Source organism: Falco punctatus (assembly GCF_963210335.1).
Source record: "Falco punctatus genome assembly, chromosome: 1".
Taxonomy (NCBI): Eukaryota; Metazoa; Chordata; class Aves; order Falconiformes; family Falconidae; genus Falco; species Falco punctatus.
In genome coordinates, this window is record NC_137580.1 from 100005349 (window position 1) to 100024527 (window position 19179).

The 19179-nt window shown below is 46.0% G+C and overlaps 1 protein-coding gene across 4 annotated transcripts in view; it reads right to left on the reverse strand.

Moving 5' to 3' along the window:
• Window positions 1-4667: 4667 nt before the first annotated feature.
• The window catches only part of MORC2 (MORC family CW-type zinc finger 2), a 49104-nt gene continuing 34592 nt past the window's right edge, over window positions 4668-19179 (reverse strand). For 2 of the 4 annotated variants that reach the window (XM_080395871.1, XM_080395868.1), the window contains exons 12-26: window positions 18330-18415; window positions 15116-15256; window positions 14465-14619; window positions 14192-14320; window positions 12647-12752; window positions 11396-11528; window positions 10966-11040; window positions 10464-10856; window positions 9933-10076; window positions 9785-9839; window positions 8858-8999; window positions 8326-8517; window positions 8137-8230; window positions 6730-6918; window positions 4668-5616 (exon numbers count right to left, since the gene is read on the reverse strand). In XM_080395871.1, the coding sequence (XP_080251997.1) occupies window positions 5548-5616; window positions 6730-6918; window positions 8137-8230; window positions 8326-8517; window positions 8858-8999; window positions 9785-9839; window positions 9933-10076; window positions 10464-10856; window positions 10966-11040; window positions 11396-11528; window positions 12647-12752; window positions 14192-14320; window positions 14465-14619; window positions 15116-15256; window positions 18330-18415 (2103 nt within the window). In that variant the 3' untranslated portion in view covers window positions 4668-5547. Of the gene's footprint in view, window positions 5617-6729; window positions 6919-8136; window positions 8231-8325; window positions 8518-8857; window positions 9000-9784; window positions 9840-9932; window positions 10077-10463; window positions 10857-10965; window positions 11041-11395; window positions 11529-12646; window positions 12753-14191; window positions 14321-14464; window positions 14620-15115; window positions 15257-18329; window positions 18416-19179 lie in introns of those variants that run through there. The other 2 variants (XM_080395869.1, XM_080395870.1) reach the window with 2 other exon arrangements.

The window sequence follows — 19179 nt, forward strand, 5'->3', positions numbered from 1 at the left end:
GCCCCACTGTGTGCTTAGCCGCCGGCAGCCCTGGGCACTGCCACACCTTGTCCCAGGGCTGGCTCTGGTGCTGAGTGCCTGCCTTCACTCCTCTGGGGAGATGCCAGCTGACCCTTTCAGGGTGAGGGAAGCCGCTTCCAGGCAGCTGCAGCAGGAGTTGGCGGCTGGCAGGAAAAGGAAGACTTTGTCCCCTTGTCTCCCAAAGAAATGTGACAGAGCCAACAAAGGCAGGGTGGGGGTGCCCTGGCAGGGGACGGGGATGCCTGTCCCCCTGGGGGATGTTTCCCTGGAGACAGGGCAGCACCAGGGGCTGATGCCTCCACACGTGTCCTGTGTTCCCAGGCGCTGGTGGCTCCTGCACAAAGAAGCACTTGATGAGCTGGTGGCAGTGCCCTCGCTCAAGGGGTCCCGCCATGCAGCCCACTCCTGGCAGCTGAGCTGGCAGCTTCACCTCAGCCTGGCTGACTGTGGCCCAAAGGAGGCAGAAGGGGAATGGCCCTGGTGCCAGGGCCATGCTGGGCAAGGAGGGCATGAGGCCACCAGATCTGCAGCACCACAGCTGCCCATGCCTGCCTTGGCAAGCAAAACAAAAGCCACTTACTCCGAGAACACCCAGGGATGCAGGAGCCAGCATGGTGGCACTGGTCCTTAGCCTGGCTTCTCAGCAGCTGTTTTGCAGAGGCCAGCCAGACCAGAGCACACCTCACCGTCAGCGCACGCAGCATCAGCTCACTCAGGCACCCAGCCCCAGGCATGGCAGCCCTGCACACGGCATTGCAGCACCATCACTGCTTGCTGCAGGCAGACACAGCTTCTCAGAAAGGAGAGACAGGGAAGACAAAGGCTGTGGGCTCGGTACACCATGCAAACACCCTGGACTGGTATCCAGCCTCCCTTCCAGGCTGAGCCAAGGCTACTGAGGTTTCTTCTTCCAGTCCCAGCTGCCCGTGTCACTGGGAGTCAGGCTTCTCCTTCCCAAAGAGCATGATGGGCTCTGCAGCACCACGCTCCTGCTGTACTTGTCTAACTCAGCATGTCCTGCCCTGCTCAGATGCTTTGCTCGCTGTGCTGAAGTAACAGCAGCCTTAGAAGGCCTTAATATCCCCAACCCCTTCCTCCTTCTGGAGCAGCCAGTGGTAGCACCCCGCAGAGAGGAGCTCCCAGCAGGATGAGGGGACAGTGTATTTATGATTTGTTCTGCTCAACAGGCTGCAGCCCAGGGAGAAGAGGGAGCATTTTGGGGCTACAGTGGCCCAAAGCACCTGGTTTCTGCATGCAGTGAAACCGCATGGCAGGGACCCCTGGACATGCAGCCTGGGCTCACAGAGGTCCCCAGGAACCTGGTCTCTTATGCCACTAATGTGGCAGGTGCCCAGAGTCCTCCAGGCCTCCCAAGGCGTGCTGAAGATCTTTCTTGGAGCCTTCCCTCCAGTGCAAGCCTAAGAGGAGGGTCTCCTCTGCAGCTGCTGTGCAGCTGCAGCTTTGCTGATGAGAAAGGGTATAATAGCAAGATCATTCAAGAGCTGCCTGTCTGGTCTCACCCCACAGAGCAGGCACTGGTCAAGTTAGGCCATGTGTGACCAGGACTGGTGAGGCCATGAACAAATTCAGATGCTGCTAAGAGGGATTTCAAGATACCTGGTGCTCTTCTGAGTAGATCAAGATACTGTGGGGCCTGGAGACCAGCAAGACCTTCTTGGCAGAGAAGTCTGCTGTGCCTTTCAGGTAAGGCAGTGGCAGGAGACTGGCCGTGCCCCACTGCATCAGAAAGAATAGCCCTGTAGGGTAGCTGAAAGCAAGTGGCACCCCAAAGCCCAGCTGATCTTTGGGCTACGGGCTGCAGGAACAACTTGCAAAAAACCAGGAAATATTGACGCCGTTGCTATAAAATCAAACCCTGGATCTGATGCTGGTGATGTGGAGTTTCAAGCCTCCGTTTAAGGAACAGCAGCAATACACGACCCCTCAAAAATGTGCAAGCAGGACTGTGTCCCGTGTACTGGGAGAGGGACCAATTGCCACAAGCTCAGGTGTTCTTGTTCCACTCTGCAAGAGAAACTGGGCAAATCCGTACATGGCGGAGGATCACCGACAGAGAACCCTGGTTCCAGGTTAAGGCTGGCACTTCAGCGAGGGAAGCAGGAAAGGACAATCATGGTCCTGCTGACAGAAGCCCCAAAAGGCCGTGTGCTACAGCAGGGAAGAAGCTGAGGCAGTCAGCCTGGAACAATAATCATCACAAGACCTGAAAGTTCATGCTCAAAAAGTTATTTTTCCCCTCATTATTGTGATGGGTTGACCTCGGCTGGACACCAGGTGCCCACCAAGCTGCTCTGTCACTCCCCTGCTCAGCAGAATGGGGACAAGGTGGGGAATAAGATGAAAAGAAACTCACGGGTCAAGATAAAGGCAGTTTAATGAAGCAATAGCCAAAGTTGCATGCGTAGAAGTGAAGATAAAACAAAAGATGTTATTCTTTACCTCCCAGCAGCAGGTGATGTGCGGCCACTTCCTGGCAAGCAGAGCTTCAGTGCACATAGCTGTTGCTCCGGAAGACAAATGTAAATAATAAATGCCCCCCTTCCTCCTCCTTTCTCTTAGCTTTTATATCTGAGCAGACATCATATGGTATGGAATACGCCTTTGGCCACTTTGGTCCAGCTGTCCTGGCTTTGTTCCCTCCCAAGATCTTGCCCACTCCCAACCTGCTGGTGAATGTGGGGGGGAGGTTGGAGGGACAGCGCTGACGCTGTGCCAGCCCTGCTCAGCAGCCAAAGCAGCGGCGTGTTATCACCACCCTTCTAGCTGCCAACACAAGCACAGCGCTATGAGGGTGCCGTGGGGCTCAGCCAGACCCAATACAATTATTAAATACATAAATTAACAACCTTACCAACAGAAATATGTATGCTACAAAGTATCTAGGTGACAGCTGTGGAAGGAGTTTCCAAAATGGATGACTGTAATGACAGGCATAAAGGATTGACTTAAGGTGGTCTTACAGAGGGGATGCTGTACAAAATGCAACTCATGTACTTCTTAGTATTGCTAGCGTAAGAAACAGCTGGAAGCGTAGAGGAAGGCTGAGGAAACTGAGCACAGACATGGTATCAACAGGCTCAACTGTAGCATAAAGGTCTAACTGCCAAGGCTGTAGCAGGCGAGAGACCTTCAATAGGGCAGTTGTAACGGCCTCCAAGGCTGCAACAGGGACATCCTTGTTAGATGCAAGGGACAAACACACTCACTGGAGAGGTGTGTGATGCAGGAAAGTGGTGCAACCCTCCCCCTTGAAGACTTTAAGACCTCAAGTGGAAAAGGTCCTGAACAACAAGATACAGCTTTTGAGTGCACCTTGCTTGCAGCAGGCTATTTAAATAACCTCCAGAGCTCATTTCGTTCCCATGGTTTTTCTGGACTACCAGAAAGGTTTTGAGAATTAAAAACTTGGTTTATTGGCACTTAGAAGTTCTTGGTTTGCATTTCCAAGAAAAATGGAAGTTTAGAGAGGACACATCAATTTTACTGATGAAAGTAATGCAGGGAAGAAATGTAACTCAAAAAAAATTTGGTACAAGATCAAAAAAATGAAATGCCATTAAAAAAAAACACCCAAAACCCCAAAAACCTAGAAATGAGACGTTTCCAGAGAATAGAGGAGGAACACTGAGTAACACCTTCCTAACAGGAGAGCAGTAGGGGATCAAACTATGTGCGGAAGCCCAGGAAACATGTAAGAGCTATTTATCCCACATTGGTATACTCCGGGTGTTACAAATGAAAGCTTGCAAGCAGCACCATCTCTGAACTGTATTTTAATGAAATCTGGTTCTTCAGAATTTCTGCTGGCCAGCTGGAAAGGAAAAAGATTTCTTCGTCTTAATATAAAATTCAGCTTCTACAGAAGGATAATTTTCATCTGAAGCACCATGTGCCATCACAATTAACAAAACCTCCACTAGGTGTAAGAAAATTGAGAAGACTGGCAGAGCTTGCTTCTGCATTGAAAGGATGCTGCCACTCCCTTACCTACATTTATACCAGGATGTCCAGGCCCAGATTCTGAACAAATGCAGTCAGTTTCACCGTGTGCTGCTAAAGGAGCTGGAATTCAGGTAATAAGCAAAAGTCTTCCCTCTCTTCTGCAGTTCTTGGGAGGACTTGGGAGTTCTTGGGAGTTCTCCAGGACTACAAACCATTACTGCTTAAGATTTTCTGTGCAACAGATATTTAATTTGGATTTTTTTTCCCCCCCACAAACATCTATTACACATTCCGCCGTCAAAAGAACCCCAATGATCTATTTCATTTGATGTTCCTCAAGTTGGGCACCTCTCAGTCACACTGCATTTCTTCAAACCACCAGGCTGTAGGGGACTTCGGCTTTCTGAGCACCAAGTTCATGGGACATCTTGCCCTAGCAGACTGGAGAAGCTGGCTAGCCAGCGAACTCAAACCGAGTCACCTTGGCCAAAAGCAGTCTGCTAGGAGCTGTAGTGCAGTCTCCAGCTGGGAGGATGAGGGAAAGGCATTGTCCCTGCTGCTGACCCAGGGCCAGATGTGACTCAGCAATGCAGGGCTCCAAAAGCTCCAAATTCCAGCACTCTTAATAATAAACTACCTGGATGGAAGAGCAAGTTGATCAAAGCAACACAAACCTGAGAGAGTGACAACAGAATAGAGGGTCACTTTATTTTCATCTGGTTGAGGAGTTTTTCTGCTGTTGTAATTATGTCTCAAAGAAATAGCAGCAAAAGTGTGGAATAGGGTGACTGCTAACAAAGAATCTGAATTCCAGCTTTCTACCCCTGATGATCACAATCCACTGCAAGCAGCATAGGAGGCCATCATCTTCTAAAAGTATCCTCAGCCTCTGACTGCTAGCATGGTGACAATTCCACCTGCTTACAGAGACCTCGTATTCAGGAACCTCACGGCACTGGCAAGTGCCAATCCCCTACCTTCAACCCCCTCAGAACCACCAAGATTTCATTCTCTCTCACACTCACACAGGGACTGTGTTTTGATCTCCTCTGTGCAGCTCAAACTCCTGACTTGGTTTTCTCTAGCCCAAGTTCAGTATCTTTGAACTCCAAGTACTGATCACCTCTTAAATAAGTCAAGGCTTATTTTTAAGTTGCTGCTAGGTTCTTAACTAAGACAACCTGCTAGGCAGGATGCTCTGGTCTTCCAGGTTTTGCACATGAATACACCCCAGATGCAAAGAGGGTACTCACACTTTTACCTCACTAAAAACCCATAGCAACCCTCTCATCATATCAGGCACAGTTCCTATTTCTTTTAAAAATAAATATTTATAAACAAAAGGAAGATATTCAGATAACTACAACGTTAAACGTTTTCTTGCCAACAGCACAAATGTCTTTTTCATGTGAAGTCACAAGAACAAGTTGAACACCAACACAAGTAACTGTCTAAAAGCGCTCTCTGCTCGTCAGCTGCCATAGTCCTCCACTGCAGGAAACCACATCTCCCATCGCAGCAACCAGCTCCTCTGTACTTCTCTAGGACTTGTACCAGGGCTGCTCAATCTCCTTTCGTGATCAAGTCCTCGATATATGCATCCAGTTCATCATCTGTATTAATATCAATGTCCTAAAACCAAAGGCACAAGAAATACCAGTGAAAAGTGAATCCTGAAGAACAGTGCAAGGACAGACAAGACAGAGCGGCACAGTATCCTCTACAGCAGGGGTCCTCAAACTTTTTAAACAGGGGGCCGGCGTGCAGATGAAGTGGCAGGATGTCATCTGTGGCTGCTTGGTTTCCCCCCCCAACCCCTGGCTATGGAGTAGGGGGTTGTTCTGTAAATACTGGGGGGCCGGACTGAGGACCCTGGGGGGCTGTATCCAGCCCGCGGGCCACAGTTTGAGGACCCCTGCTCTACAACATCTGTCTTGGTCAGCCTTTACTACACTCTCCAGGTGCTGGCATCTGCTCTGAAAGCATCACCAGCTTTCCTTGTCAGAGTCTGACAGAAAACACCTGGAAGCCAGTTGGCACCTGATGCTCAAACAATGCACTCAAGCAACACATTTACTGGGCTGATCTGGGTCAAGTCAGTTGGGGTTTCTTTTAGCTTTAACACACATTTTCCTAACAGAGAGCAACTACTTCCATCTGCTTTCACTAGCTTCTCTATTTGGTGCTCTTAATTTTATTGAAAGTAGTTTTGCATTTAAAGTTGATTTATTTAAAAAGCTTTTATTTAAATATATATTTGCTATTTAAATTTAATATTTAATAGTATAATTAATAGAACTTACCATACAATTTTTTGTAATTTTATTTGTTTAATGGATGGGGTTCAGAATCTAACACCACCTCTGTGCCTAAGAATGGGGCAGAAAACCCCTGCAGAACACTACCTACGCCCAGGGAAATTCTCCCGCAGTCCCTATGTTTCATAGCAGAAAGCAGAAAACAAATAGAAACTGTGCTCTATTTACATGCCATGAAAAATCCATCTGCAAAAAATTAACACTCATCAGGAACCCAAGACCTGGATTCTAAAAGGTGGGTAGTGTCAGCACTGCACGCTCAGCTGCTTCTGAAATTCTAAGCCAAGTTGCACCCAACTGAGGAAGAACTGAAGCCCAGTTAAATGCTGGACTAAAACATCTCAAGTGCCTGGAGAGGCCTGGCTCTGGGGAAGGTTGCTACTAGTGGTTTTGCAACGTTGTGGTTTTGCACCCCTTCCTCACCCACCTCCTGCACTTTCTGCAGAAGGGCCACGATGTTGGTCCTCAGCTTCTGCAGTTTCTCCTCTGTTTCCTTCAGCTTTCTCTCCAAGTTGTGGAGGTTTTCTTCACAGGCTTTGGCCCGGGCGTCAGCACGTGTCTGATATGAATTGCACAGGTTCTGCAGACCTATCTCATACTGTTTGAAATATTCTTTCTGTAGAAGACAAAACATAACAGATGACATGTTAAGAAAAAGCACTGAGCATCAAGAAAATGCCAACAGTCGCAGTCAGCAGTTGCAGCTTGTAGAAAAGCCCAGCTACTGGCACCCTGTGACCAACCACCACCAGCCTAACATCATGCCCCTGCACGCCCCGCCAGAGTAGTTAACCATGCTCACATTTGCATTTCTGATTTGCCTACTGCAGGCAGCACAAAAATCACAACGGTTTTTACATACCTCAAAGACCAGAACTGCAACAAAAGCTGCCTGAATGCAGATTAAGGATGCAGCATGTTTTAAAAAGCCTAAAACCACAGTTATGCTGTTAGAAAGATCTGACAGCCTCTGTACACAGTGAGTTTCCTCAGTATAGACCACCCAGACAACAAAGTTTATTACTGCAAGGCAGGAACATCTACCCTTGCAGAAAACTCCAGACAAGATCTGCGCGTCCTGTGGAAGCAGCAGAGGACCAGTAACGCAAGAAGACGTCTGAATTAACAAAGAGGAAGAGACAGGAGAGACTGCCAATAAACAGATGGTGAGTAAGGGAGCTGGGCACTTTGTAGACTACCAAGTAAGGCTTACACTGCTCACCTACAGATGCCTCCTGAAAAGGCCTCCTTTTGTCATATGTCAGAGAAGAAAGAAGTCAGAGAAGCCAGTACAATTTCTCCACGTTTCAGCCTGCACTGGTCCTTCCAACACCAGCATGCAGATACGGGTGTAGGCTCAGCCCCAATTGTTCCTTGCTCAAATAAACAAAGGCCACCCCAAAAGCCTTAAGATGTAAAGCTGAGTCACAGGTGATCAGCCTGCTCACCTGCAGAAGTGTGAGGGGAGTTGGATTCCTTGTTCTCCCCCATTTTTAAGTTTATAAGGCTGAGGGCAAAACGAACAGGTATGCCTACATCCTATTTCTACAAACCTCTAACCTGGCCTCTCTTTTTTAAAAGCTTAACACCAATGGACAAGTCAACAGCCTTCCCACACAGCTGTATGGTAATTACAAAAATCCTCAGCAACAACTGCCAGAAGACCTAAAACATGTTTCAGAGGCTCTCATTTTTTTTTCTCAGCTACATTAGTCTGTTAAGGATCCAAATAACCTTTTGAGAGTGTGATCTTGCACCAACAGGATGCACACTTGCTGTAGGAATGGAATGTGTGTGGAAAAACCCCAAACTTTTCTAGAAACACTGAACTCACCAAGGGAAATGCCAGCAACCCTTCTGAGCTCATGGAACTCAGCTCCTTCTTGGAGATAGGAAAGTTCGGAGGTAGGAAGTACCGCAAAAAATTTCTATGCAGGAAAGAAAAACACAAAGCCAGAATTGGGAGTTTAAAAGACTAAAGCAATCAGACTGCAGCAGCTCACAAGACCTGCAGTGAACCCACCGAAGGATGTGGACTAATAAGTCTACTGTTTCTTGGCTGCTGCTGGGACCAGTGGTGTCTGGCTCAATTCTGACACAGTCTGAGGTAGAAGGTTCAGCCACAACAACCTGCTCTTCCTGCTGTGTATCTGGAGCCTGGTACTCAGGAGAGGGAGGCTTCATCAATCTCACATCCTCACTGCCCTTCTTTACCCTGGAAAAAAAGTATTATGGGAAAGTCAGATATCTTTTTCTATACTGGCCATACCTGAAACACTGTTAACAGCTTCATCAGAACCTATATCCAGGTGTCAGTCTGAGACCTCCAGATTACACAACAGCTACCTCCACAGAAACATCACATCAAAGTGATGGGCAGACTGTAGGGAGCCTGTCATGCTCATTCCTTAAGAAGCAGCTGGACAGTCGTGAGCGCACACACGCTTCCTGACATGACAGCAACATACTTGTTTTCAGCATCTATGGAAGTAAAATGGGGTATTCCTCCTAAAAGCAAAACAAGTCTCCAAAAACCAGCAGCTAGAGATAGTTACCAGCGATCCCTTGGTGTGGTGTCTGTAGGAACATAATCAAACTTCACCTTCCACCGTACTGCATGCTTGCCCATTTCCACAGCTGTGACACGGCCTGTGAACCACTCCTTGTTCACACGTACTTCCACATGCATCCCTTTATCTGCAAGGAGGGTGACAGTAAAGATGTTTGCAAACATTCATATGCCAGAGAGCATGTTCTGCATGAGCTGTAGAGAAAACAGCCACCCTCAGCAGGGAGCAAACCTAAACCTGTGACAATTCCTTCAAATGGTACGTAAACCATAAAACCACTGTACACAGTTCAAGTCCTCCTTAGAAACATTAAGATGCAAGGAAATTATACAGCGTTTTCAGACAGAACTGTACTCTGGGCTGTTTCACACGGGCTTTCCAGGCTTGTGTGGCCACTAGGACAATTTGCCATGTGTTCCTAGTGGGTCACCTTCCAGACAGCTCCTTGGGAACAAGCTCAAGAAATGCCCTGCTCTGGCAGAAGGTGCAATACCACACTGGCTATCATCTTTCCTGGGGGCCCCTCAGCTCCTCTTCTCTCACAGCAACGCAGCAGGTCTAGATACAGTCCTCAGCATTTCCCAGCTAACGTAACTCCACGATCCATTCAGTTTAGGAAAAGTGAGAATGACATCAGTCTACACCACACAGCCAAGCATCACCCATTAACGTCACGCAGCCCTCAGATTACAGATCTTCCCACACCACAACTGCCTCTTGCCTAATCAAGGTGTTCCTGGCCAAAATGTTTCATGCAAGTTAGAGTCATCTCGTAGTTTGTGACCCAAATTTACACATTCTTGTTTTAAAAAGCTCATTAATGAAATCACACGTTTAACCAGTGAGTCTAGTTCTGCAAAAGTCCTTTTCCACTGTTAGATACCGGAGGCAGTTCATGGGTTCATTTCTCACCTTTCTGAGCTTTCTTCAGTTCTGCCAGCTCTTCTTCCCCAGCACTGTCTGTAAGCTGTGAGCAGGGAGAGATCAGATTAGCTGCCTCCCACCAAGATTATAAACACTTGACAAATACTTTCTGCTGGGGAAACCAGTGCACTCTCACCTCTACCACCACCTCACTGGAATCCTTCTTTTCTTCTTTCACTCCCACAAACTTGCCCCGTTTTGTTTTCTCCTTCTTGTGCTCCCCCTCCTCCTCAGACCCATCCTCTGCGGTGTTCAAGGTCCTCTTCCGAGTGGAAGACGCCTGCAGGAAGCAAACAAGCTCTAGCCGTAATTCCAGCATGCTACCAACAAAAACTTTTTCAACCAAGTTAAAAAAAAATTTCAACACTCAGTATTTCATTTGATAATTAATTAGCTTTTCCAGAAGGTTTTAGCAGGCATTACGTGATCATGCAAATGCTCACCCTGCCACTCCACATTATTTTTTTTCTGGGGAAACAGTCTGGTCTAACAGGAAAGAGATGAAACAAGTCTTCAGGAAGGATGCAGAATGGCTCCCTAACCCAAGAGTAAAGTAAAAGTTTTGTCCTGTGCAGGGATTACAGTGCAAATCCCATGCAACAGAGCAAGACAGGCTATGCAGAAAAGAAGGTAAGGAGATGACAGTTTTCATCCCATAGAATCTCACCTGTGGGCATTTGACAGTGGCAGATTTCTTTAGTGCAGGCACCTTAGCAGCTTTTGGACTGGGTGCCTCATGTGAGCTTTTGGGGTTCTGCAGGACAGCACAGGGTGGCTTCATTGTTGTACCTGGTTTGGCAACAGTTTTTAAAGTGCTGTTAGACTTTCCAGCTGTCACAGTCTGCTGTTGTGTCTTGGAAGTGCTTGCCTCCTCCTTGGAGAGCATGCTTGCCAGTTTGGGAGTGCTGATATTCGGCCAGGCTGAAGAGCTCCTTTTCAGCTGACTGATGGACTTGGGAAGAGGTGTGGGTGATGGCGGTGGTCTGCTTGGAGCGTTCTTGATTACATCAGGTAAAGGAGGAGATCGTGGGCGCTGAGGTCGGGTTTGCGACTGGGTGTCCTGAAATAAATGAGGGCACAGAGAAAGGACAGAAGAGTCAGGCACTGTTTTTCAGAGCAGTTAAGGACAGCACAGAAGAGTATAAAGCCTACAGCCATATCCCATTTACCTCCCCTGCAGGCCGTGTGGTCACTTCCAGAGGCAGTTTCTTTAAGTCAGCTTGAGACCGAATTGGAGTGGTTTTCTATTACCAAAAAAAAAAAAAAAAAAAATCAGAAAGGCCATCTCTAAAAAGCTGTCAGGGCCTGCCTGAACCCAGCCCAGCAAACAGTTTTCCAGTTTAAAATCAAGAATTATAAGGCATGCTCTGTGTCCTTCAAGAGGCATCCCTTCAGAAGAACACAGCAGTTGCTCCCATTTTCTTAGCAGAAAATCAAATGCAAGCTGAGATGCTTGTTTTCTGTCATTAAAACAACCCCTACCCCATACGAAGGAGCACAGGTGGCATTAGAGGCTGAGACAGATGTGACTTGGCATCAGCCACTGCACTAGGAGGTCCCTCAAACCTGCTGTGCTTAGCTTGAGACCTCTAGATTCACCTGCAGAGCTTCCAGCTTTTCCTGCTGCTGGCGGATTTTCTCTGTTAGTTGTTTCTGCTTTTCCTCCTGTGATTTCAAGTCTTTCTTCAGAGTTCCCAATGGTACCTTCTGCTTCTGCTCTGCAGCTTCACACCTAGCATGAAGGGAATGCACGACAACCTCAGCAATGACAGCAAACCTGCACTGTCTCACACACACAGCACTATCCCCATATCCCATCCCAAATGCAGCAGTAAAACCGCTGGGAAATTAATTAATGTGTTGCTCCCTCAAGTGTGCAAAATGTCATTCTTGGGCTCAATGCAACTCAGAGGTGTTGCTGCAGTTTGCGTGTCTAATGGGTTGGAGCAATAGTAGCAATGAAGACAATTGCAAAGACCCCACTGAACATACATTGCTACCAGCCTGCACTTATGACTGTTCTTCAATCGTTGTCTATCTATGCTACCTACATTAAAATTAACATGCAGAAACTAAAGCTACAATCATATTTCTAGTGACAGTGCAGAAAAAACATAAAGGAACTTAATTTCATCAAATCACTGGTTGAGATTGGAGGGGCCTTTGGAGGTCATCTGGTTCAACTCTCTGCTCAAGCAGGGTGACTTGGAACTGGTTGCCCAGCCTCCCTGGGCAACCTGTGAGAGTGCTTGGTAACCCTCACTCACAGGGAAAGTTTCCTGATGTTCCAGAGGAACCTCCTGCATTCTGGTTTGTGCCCACGGTCTCCAGTCCTGCCGCTGGGCACCACTGAGAAGAGCCAGGCTCTGTCCTCTTTGCAGTGTGCCTCCAGGTGTTTATATATATTGAGATCCCCTTCAGCCTTCTCTGCTCCAGGCTGAACAGCACATCCTGGTGCCTGGCATTGTTCCTCATCAGGGGCAGCACTTTACAGTTCTCCTTGTTGAACCTCATGAGACTCCTGTTGGCCCATTTCTCCAGCCCATCCCGGTCCCCCTGGATGGATGCATGAAACTCTGGCACTATCAGCCACTCCTCCCAATTTGGTATCACATAGAGATTTGCTGAGGGTGCACTCTGAAATTTATATATTTCACAAATGCTCACCAACATGTCAGCTCCAAATACATATGTCATCACTACTTTCTCACAGACCGTGAGCACAGCTTAAAGGGACAAAATCACTGCCTATCCCTCCAATTATTCTCAAAGAACAGATGACCAGAAAAATGAAAAAAAAAAAAAAAAAAAAAAAGTGTAGATAAAGTTTTTATATTAACTGATTCTTACCTGTCTTGTTCAGGATCAGGGTTCATAGAGCATACCCAGCTATCAGGGTAATTCTTCTCCACTGAACTCAGCTGGAATGGGAGAGTCCGCCATTTCAGACATACATCTGTCAGACAAACACTTTGCAAGTCAGGAATATACAGCCTGAGCCAAAACCCCTTTTTTTTTCCATAGCATTTCTCAAGCTCATTTAATGCCCAAGGACCACATCAATTCTTGCTTCACGCTCACAAAATACTAGGAGGAAGATCTCAAATCTTGTACAAGGCATCCATAATGAGAATCTGATGAAGTCTGGCATCAACAGATACTACAGGGCCTCTCACTGCGGCAGTGACAGCACGATGAACCAAACTGAACAGCCAGTCCTCAAATCACTACTCAGAAGTCAGGCTGTCTCTTACTGATATGAACACAAAACAAGTCAGAGATTTACTCACTAAAAAAAAAAAAAGTTATAATAATAATATAATAGATTTTAGATGAACCAGGAATTTGGCTTCCAGAGCATTGCTGGCCTACCATGAAATCAACAGCTTACAAAAACCACATTATGCCAAGAAAATGCAAACATTCTTAAATCAGGCTCTGGAAGGATGGACAAGAAAAATGACATCAGAGGACATGCATAATGACAGGAAAGCCTCTCCTCTTTGGGAGGAACTTGGAAAGGATTGAGGAAACTGTCAAGGCAGGAGAGCCTAACAAAATAATTCCACAAGACTGGCCTCAGAGCCCTTGCTACGTCCTGTCCTGTGGGAATAATGAAGCTGAGGGAGTTTGGTGTCACTCTACTAGGAGACAAAGTGTTGAAGATCTCCCTTCCCGCAAGTAAGTGCTCAACCAGAGCTGTTTAGAGGTGCACAGAAGAGAACTCGAATTAAATTTGAAAGTCAGCTGTACATGGTTCTCTTCTATGCTCACACCCACTACCAATTAGCAAGCCAGTGCGTCAGAACACAAGTTACAAGTTACCCCATGGCAGGGGTCCCCAAACTACGGCCCGCGGGCCAGATATGGCCCCCCAGGGTCCTCAATCCGGCCCCCGGTATTTAGACACACACACACACCCACCGCCGGGGGTTGGGGGGGGAAACCAAGCAGCCGTAGTTGACTGCCTGCCACTTCATCCATGCGCTGGCCCCCTGGTTAAAAAGTTTGAGGACCCCTGGCCTATGGGAAAGTTTCAGATCTTACTCTAGTGCTGGAATGGGTGGCTTTGGGCAGTTCCAGTTCATATGCCATTTCTAAGCCCATTCTCAACACCACTATTGGCCACACCTGCCCTGTTCTGTTAGGGCACCTGAAGAATATCATGGTTAGTAAACTGTGCAGGAAAGGAACCTTACACCAAGATGTCCAAGTGTACCATCAAGTGCTGACAAAGGCAACTCACAGAAGGAGACAAGCCCTAGAAGGGGATAATGATAGTGAAGCTTGCGTCAAATCTGCTACCCAATTAGCTGCTCCCTAACTACAGCCAGGAGTCCCTCCTCCCTTCCCCAGGAAGGACCAGCCTCCTAATCACAGCCTGGTTAGACGCACCGCACTGAATCGTGGTAGGGATCTCCATGGCTCTCCGGCGCTTGTAACGCAGTTCACTAGATGGAGGCTGGTTCCAGTTTGCTGACAAATAACCAAACTCATCCCAGAACTTGATGATACCTCTCTGGGCTGGAAAACAAACAAGCCCCCGCTCAGTATGGAGCCATTTCCACAAAAATCACCACCTGCACCCTTGGCTGCTCTCCCCCTTAACTGCCTGCCAGCCACCAAAGCTTCCCATTCCAGCCCCTGGTAATCGTGAAGCTTCGTTACCTATGGCAACATCCTTCCAATACTGAGCCAAATGCTCTCCCATGGCCTTCAGCAAGTGTCGATACTCTTTGGCATCAGCAAAGTCTTGTTTATTATGGGTTGGCTCCAGAACTAAATAGGGCACATCCACCACACCTACCACTCCACCACATGCCCTGGAAGAGGGACACACAGTCACAAACATCATTAAACTATGACCAGGTGGTTGTTCAGAGAAATAGTATTGAAAATAGTGGGTTACACAGACACTCACTCACTTACCCATTCCTGCAGCAGTACTGGTTTTAGTTTATCAGCTTTGAGCCAGCACGCAAAAAGTTAGGTAGGCTCACTTATCTGTATTTGCTTTCAAGACCTACCCTGCCTGGAATCATCAGCCCCAGATGCCAGCATTGAGAACAAAAGCCTCATACAGCTGCAGGTATGACCAAAATCTGTGCAGAGAACTCTCTATCATGAAATCAGGGAAATACTGGGCAATATTAAATATAATTTATTTGTCAGAATACAAACTAAAAGCTGACAAAATGAGTAGCCTCATGCTCATGAAGATAGATTAATGCAGAACAAGGTTATTGCACAGCCTAAGTTATACGTAGGAACATGCCAGGCTTAAGCAAAAGGGTTGTTGCAAAATCTCCAGGAACTCACATGCCACCCTCCAGCTGTGGGCCAACCTTCTCATACATCTTTATCAGGCGACTGCAGTTATAAATGAACATGCCATCCAATTCGCGCTGCTCAATATTCACACCAAAGATAAAATTCAGTTCTTTGGGTTCCTTCAGTGCTCTGTAAGAGTATGAAACAGAGCCTCAGAGATGTTGAAAATAAAACTATTTTTTGCCATCATTAGACAGACGGTACAGGCATCCAGCACCTTTGAGTGTTACGGGTTTACTAACAACTGCCCTGTATCTACTATTTCTAAAACACATGAAGCACTTGTTGAATGTGCATTACAACTAAACAATGAACAAAATACAAAATCTTCGCAATACAGACACCAATTTAGGCTGGACAGTATCTGTTCAAATAATTTAATTACTCATTTGGATATGTTTCCTCCTTCAGGAATGGATTCTTGTTTCTATTTCAGATCTGCTTGTTCAAAAAACTTACAGTTACCTAGTTTTACAAAAGTACTGTTAAGTACAGACTGGTCCTCTCCAATGTTATTTTGGTTTGTATCTTCCAGATGTAGATCTCTATGCTAGATAAAGCATGGAAATTAAGACTTTGATCTGAAAATACAGTCTTGATATTCAGATTCTGGGAAAGTTCTCATCATTAAGATTTACAACACCATTAGTCTAAGTTCAAAAGCTGGAGGACATAACACACAGCCCAAGCAGAGCATTTTTCCTGGAAATGACAGTAGAGCAATTTGCATGATTGTTACTTTATCTGTACAGCAGATGACTTCAACAAAAGTTGGCCTCAGGTATGTTTGTGAGCACATACAGATTTCTGAATCTGAATCTCTCATAATCAGGAATTGTATCTCCCGCAATGCAGAAAGCCTCAAGAGATTTAGATCTCTTTGCCTATAAATCAACCCAAACCCCTATGTCTCACAAACAGAACTACTGCTCTTTAACAGACTAAATTAAGTAGGTTCCACAGCTTCCATGAAAACCATACTGAGGATTTTCATAATGAGGATCCTCAGTTTCAGGCTGATGGTATCATCAGATGTGAGCTCCTAACTTTTAATTATTGCAAAGCACAGTCTATACCTTTGTCCTACCCACACCTCTCATTTCTGACCTCCCATATTTTTCTTCCCACATCAAGTTCTTAGCACTTATGTGCTTTATCCCAATTAGGAATTTTGCTTCTGCTTAAGTGATCAGTTGAAGATAGTGGAATTCTTTAAAATGATCTGTTGACTGTCTACTAATATCAGATTAAAAGAACCTGAGCTGTGCATGCATGAGGACTGTACAATAATAATCTGCAGATATAAGTAAGATGTAACTCTGTCTTAATGGTCAAGCATTGCAAAATAAATCCCTGAAATAGATTCATTTCAGGTTCACTTTCTGTTTAAAGCCATCCTCTTCCCCACACAGATGTATAGGTACTCCATAAAACACCTTCCTTTAAAAGATGACTCTAAAGTTACTAGGAAAACACCTGGAATAGCAGCCTTCAGTAATTTTAAACCTAAACATTTGCCAAGAGGTATTCTGAACACTGCCAACATAGAAACCAGGCTAGAACGTTACCCTCTTTGTCTCAGCTCATCTAGGTGGATGCCTGTGAGTTGAGAGCGTCAGTAGGTATGGCAAAACACCCATCTCAGGGATTAATTTTCTAACTTCTGGAAAAGGGTGTATAGCCTTAAATTTCAAGTAACAATGTGCACTCACCTACAAAACATTAAGGGCATCTCCTCATTTTTATCAAAGAGGACATGAAGTCTAATTGTCATCCAAGTGGTGGGCCAGGATTTTATTACTAAGACTTTGGAATCTGTCCTATCTGCTGGATAACCTGACCCTATGCAGGCTTTGGAAACCAGAAAACATTTCTTTCCTTGATGCACCCTGCACCAGAGACACAGCAGAAAACTGTCCTAGGACATACTCTATAACTGAGGCTACAGAAATTGTTTCATATAGAAGGTTTCCTGTTATACACATTTTTCAGGTGTTTCTTCTGTTTTCTGGATAAAGTGCATGATTATGGAAAAGCCTGACCCTCTGAGCTGCCTCTGATCACTGGTAATGAATGCAGGGACATAGGGAAATTCATATACCCGCCCAGAGCCGGCAGAGCACGCAGCAGCTCTCCCGGGAGAATGTGTGGCTGAGTCTGTACAGAAACCTGGAAAAGAGGCCTTTTCCTCTGGTTAGCTGTTACATACATCTATTTTCCTCATCATCACGTTTGAAACCTGACTAGAGATAACCTTCTGATGTATCTACAATTGGGGTACTCTTCCAAACCAGCTGAACTGGTTTACATTGTGTGGCCTACAAACCCTCTTAAGATACAAACGGAAAGAACTGCTGAAGAAAACTTGGAATCTCCCAGTTCCAACTAGTCAACAAAGGGCATTTTCAAACAAACTTGTATTGTCCAAGTTCTTTGTTTGTTGTTCAGCTTTCTAAAAGGAAAAAGTATTTTTCCCATTGGTAGGAAGGCCAGACCATTCACAAAATTTCACTTTGTGCACTAATGTCATCAAAACCAAGAATTAAAAGACAAGTTGTACATGGAAAAGTGCATGGAAGCTGAAAAAAATAGTTTCTCCCAAGAGTTTCTGCATTCTTCAGATCACAGCTCTAGCACTTTTAAATTAAAGCTGTATTTATTTATTTATCTTTAGCATCTTAAGATGCATTAGATCTATCTCTGGCAACAAGTCTGGGATAGTTCTGACCTAAGCATCCATGTAAACTAGCATGCAAAACAACTAGGTGGGAAGAGAGACTTGGTATATACAAATCCCTAACTTTCTCAGACTCGGCATTTGTTTTAAGAGCGTTTGTTTTTCATTACAACTTCATTTGTGAAATGCATATGACAAATTTGCAAAAAAAATGCATACAGAGAGTGAAATATTCCTGTGAATATATCAATAGTGAAATTAATTGCAACCAGAGCTAAGTTAGAACAATGTCTTGGGAGAACAAGCCAAATCCAAAGATGTCTTTCAGCAAGAGGCGGATAGCAGAAGAAACCAGAATACCAAACTCAATCCCCTTGGTTTAACCACCAGGGCATACAGGATGGCCACAGACATTTAAGTGTGGAGCAGGAGGGCTCCCTCCACCAAACAAGAAAGCAGGAGATACCTGTGCATGTGGAGTGAACAGCTTGGGAAAATCAGAACTCTGAACCACCTTGCACTCACCGCTGCTTCGCATCCTTGATCCTTTTCTTCACATCGGCCTCTCGGCGCATGGTTATTGCAGAGTTCTGGACTTGACGTAGCGTCACCTGCAATGAGGCATCGCACAGTAAAACTGCTGCTGTGAAATTCATGAAATTAACTCACTTCTATGATTTTTTCCCTCTTCAAGAAGATATCAGAAATATTTTAAATGTAAAGAATTCACAAACGGTGGAGGGTGACAATCAGCACGCCTTTACATTTGAGGCAGCACTTGGTGCTGGGTTGTTAAGTAGCTACACAGCTGCTTGGAAGAAAATGTCTAAATATAACTAAACACCTAAGGTAACTGAAACCAAAGGGTAATGGAGGCACAGGGAAATCTCCAGGGCACTTGCGTACTGTTGTTTCCATTAGATGCGAACAGGAAGCACAGTGATTGTAAGCTGGTGTCACTTGCTGACCCCACCTGGCATCCTTGCAAGCCCTCTTCCCACCCAGCAGCAGGTTGGGTCTCAGCATTGACCCCATCAAGAGCCACAGCCCCCCTGGGAGAAAGCAAACAGCCCATCTCCAAAAGATCCTGCTCAAATGCTTCAGAGCCAGCTGCGCAGGTAGGGTGAGGGAACTGTTAAAAAAAGCACCCAATTTTACTTCTGCTCAAATACCTCATGTTCCCTTGGCCTCTTCTGCAGAGGCTGACATCAAACGAAGTGCCTGGGGGCTGGGGCTTGCCTCTCTGCTCAGGATATATTGGAGGTTGTGGGCAGGGAAACATCAGCACACTTCCCACTTGAGCTGGAAACCACGTGTAGACACTGAAGCACATCCAGCAGCGATGAGACCACAAAGCTGCCTGAACAGCGCTGGC